This window comes from Acanthaster planci, linkage group LG21, assembly GCF_054643075.1.
Source record: "Acanthaster planci isolate LZ-2023a linkage group LG21, COTS_SCS, whole genome shotgun sequence".
Lineage (NCBI taxonomy): Eukaryota > Metazoa > Echinodermata > Asteroidea > Valvatida > Acanthasteridae > Acanthaster > Acanthaster planci.
In genome coordinates, this window is record NC_141797.1 from 2,349,836 (window position 1) to 2,352,744 (window position 2,909).

Genomic DNA, 2,909 nt, shown 5'->3' on the forward strand with positions numbered 1-2,909 from the left:
TCCCGACTTCGCCCCGTCAACAGGTTCCAGGATGTGGTCCCTTCGTCAACGGGGGAAGACGGCCCCCCGTGGGCAGGACTGAGGGCCGGATCCGCTGGCTCCTTTGCCCGTGCTGGCGCCTCCTCGGCCAAGGCTCCACGGGCTGTGCGCTCCCACCATCCAAGCTGCACGTCGCCCAGGTAGTGCTTTAGCCGATTGCGGTGCACGATCTGAGCCTTCGCTCGGGCGCTACGCTGCACTTTGTAGGTCACGTCGTTGAGGCGTTGTAGCACCGCGAACGGTCCGTCCCACCACCGAACAGCCAAACAGCCTGGCCGGGCTCCAACCCGCCCTCCTGGGCGCGACGGTTGTACTGCTGCTTCTGGTAGCTCTGAGTCCGCCTCAGGTGTCTCCGGGCAAACTTGTGGGTCCGCGTGAGCTTCGCTCTCAGCTCGTCGACGCAATTTAGTGCCTCGGTAGTCTCCTTTCGTTCCTCCGGTGACCCTGCAACGACGTCCTGGGGAAGTCCCACCTCCCGCCCGAGCATGAGCATGTTCGGGGTGAGCCTGGTGCTATCGTGCTGAGAGGAGCGGTAGGCCATCAGGACGTAGGGAAGATGTTCGTCCCAGTCGTCATGATTCTCATCCACAACCATTATGCTGGTGTTTCCGGCCTTGGTTCGGGGCAGGCGTCCAATAAGGTCAATGACGATCCGCTCCATAGGGGCCCCCGCCAGGTATTGTCGAAGCGGGGCTCTCCCAGGACGCGGTGGGGACTTCTTAGAACCGCAGAGTTGACACTTTCTGGCACCACTCCTCGGCCTGCCGTCTCATCTCCCTCCAATACACAGGGGCCTGCCTAAGTTGGGCCACGGTCCGAGCGACCCCGCTCGGACACCCGAGGTGTCCAGTAGCTCGGTGGTTGTGGGCAAGAAGTAGAACCTCTGGCACCCTGGCCTGCGGGACGGCGATCTTCCAGGTGGGGAGCCCCCCGTCGGCCCTTGCCCACTTCACCTGCAAGACCCCTCAGAATAGGCGCAGTGTGTCCCATCTGGACCACTAGCTTTTGACCCCGGCGCCAAGGTCGGAGATGTCCTCCCATTCAGGCCGGTCGCTCCCCGTCACCAGCCACTGGCAGACCGGTCCCAGCTCCGGGTCGTCCTGCTGCTCCTGAGCTAGCTTGCTCAGGTCCCAACTCTCGGGAAACCCGTCCAAAATCGAGTCATCCTCCTCTCCGTCCATGTCGGCTGTCGCAACCAGGAACTCGTCCTCCGCCTCCGTCTGCCAGCTCCGTGGGGGGTCTGAATCCGCCGGAGGGGGCCGACCCCTGCCCACCGGAGTCTGCCCCCCTGGAGCAGCGAGGTAATGCCGGGGGCACCGCAGCGACTGGAGTCTCCTCCACACTGGACCCCTGGATCCCCCACATGGTAGCGGAGAAGACCCTCGGAACCCACCAGACTTGTACTTGTTGCTTGTTTTCACTCCTTGTACGCTGCGCAGGGGCGACCGGGATGGCCTCGGGCTGGCCCGCCGGGTTGCGCCGCCTCGTTCGGGGACGAACAAGAGTCCTCCGAGGGGGCGGTGTAGCGCCGGCGAGTCCGGCCGGTGAAGGCGCCAACTGGGACCCGCATGGAGTTGGCTGGCTGTCCGCACTGGTATGCGAACGGCCCGCGGTTTTCCCGCCTCGCGCCTGCGGAGTCCGTGCTGACAGGCGCCATGTTCAGAGCTGAGCTAAAAACGCATTGTTGTGGACGACAGCATTAAAACAGATTTCGTGACCAAAACAGCGAGTTGCGGCTATGTGTGATTCTATACCAGCGTCGAACCCTGATCAGTAGGACATGCTACAGTACCTATGGAAAGGTGCCTTATCACTGAAAAAGCGCACGCACTCTTTCTGTTCTGATATTGGAAAGGCATCACTCGAGAATTAACAGAATTAGCGTGATTCCCATGTATCCTAATGCTGTAAGTGCCGTCGAGAATCGTTTTTTGCTTCAGCATCTTCACGTCAACATGTTTTCCATCAAAGTGGTGTTGCTTGTCGTCTGTTTTGCTCACGTCATTAAGGCTGGCATGAATGATGATTTCAGTCAAGATAGACGCCTGGAGGACCTGAAGCGTTTCATTAAAGCTAGCAACTCTAGAAATCCTCCAGAAGATGATTTGTTTGCATGGTCTGCAATGATGAGTTAACACAATAACTTTGACAAACACTTGCAAAGTCGCCACAACCACGACCATGCATGCGCAACAGAGACACAACATCTTCATAATACCAATTATGACCATGGAACAACCATGAAGATAGCACCACAATGATCAGGACTACCACATCAGGCAGCTGAACGCTTGTAGAGTCCTTAAAAATCACCTCATCGGTAGGCATGGTCGGCCCCATAATGACAACCATAAAATGCAGTATCAACACTTTGGCTTCCTGATGTGGAATTGTGTCTTTCATGGAAAAGCATGGATTTTGTGTACAGTTTAGCGTATATCCTAAGAAAGTTAGCCTGCATCCGAATCTCTTGTCGAGATCTAGGTCTTCACTCCATTGGAAATGCGTGGAGACGCGCAGACAATAGACCTAGCCGTAGCTCTGGAAGCCCGTTTCGGACACGGCCTTACTTTGGCTGTGAGGTCGTAGCACATATACTGTGAAAAGAGAGATGGCAGCCATTTTGAAGAATATTCCGTGGGTAGGGGAGGTTTAATAGCGCGCCCTCAAACAGATGAGGTACTACCGATGCTTCCCGTCTGCGACGGAAAAATGTTAACAGAAACAAAATTGGGATGTCCTACCGAAGGCAGCTTTTTGCAATCAATTATTAAAATGCATATTTATTTCTTACCATTTGGAATGGAAGAAATCAACTTTAGTTTCGGAATGGAATTGATAAATTTCTCATTACATGACAAAACCTTCAC

At 55.7% G+C, this 2,909-nt stretch overlaps 1 protein-coding gene across 1 annotated transcript; it reads right to left on the minus strand.

Annotated features, from left to right (window-relative positions):
- Nucleotides 1-247: 247 nt before the first annotated feature.
- Nucleotides 248-700, minus strand: LOC147795679 (uncharacterized). Its single transcript, XM_087131450.1, has one exon. The coding sequence runs from the start codon at nt 698-700 to the stop codon at nt 248-250; it is 453 nt and encodes a 150-aa protein (XP_086987576.1).
- Between the last annotated feature and the right edge of the window lie 2,209 nt (nt 701-2,909).

Coding starts and splice junctions, on each gene's coding strand:
- LOC147795679 (XM_087131450.1), bottom strand. CDS start 700: ATGGAGCGGATCGTCATTGACCTTATTGGACGCCTGCCCCGAACCAAG.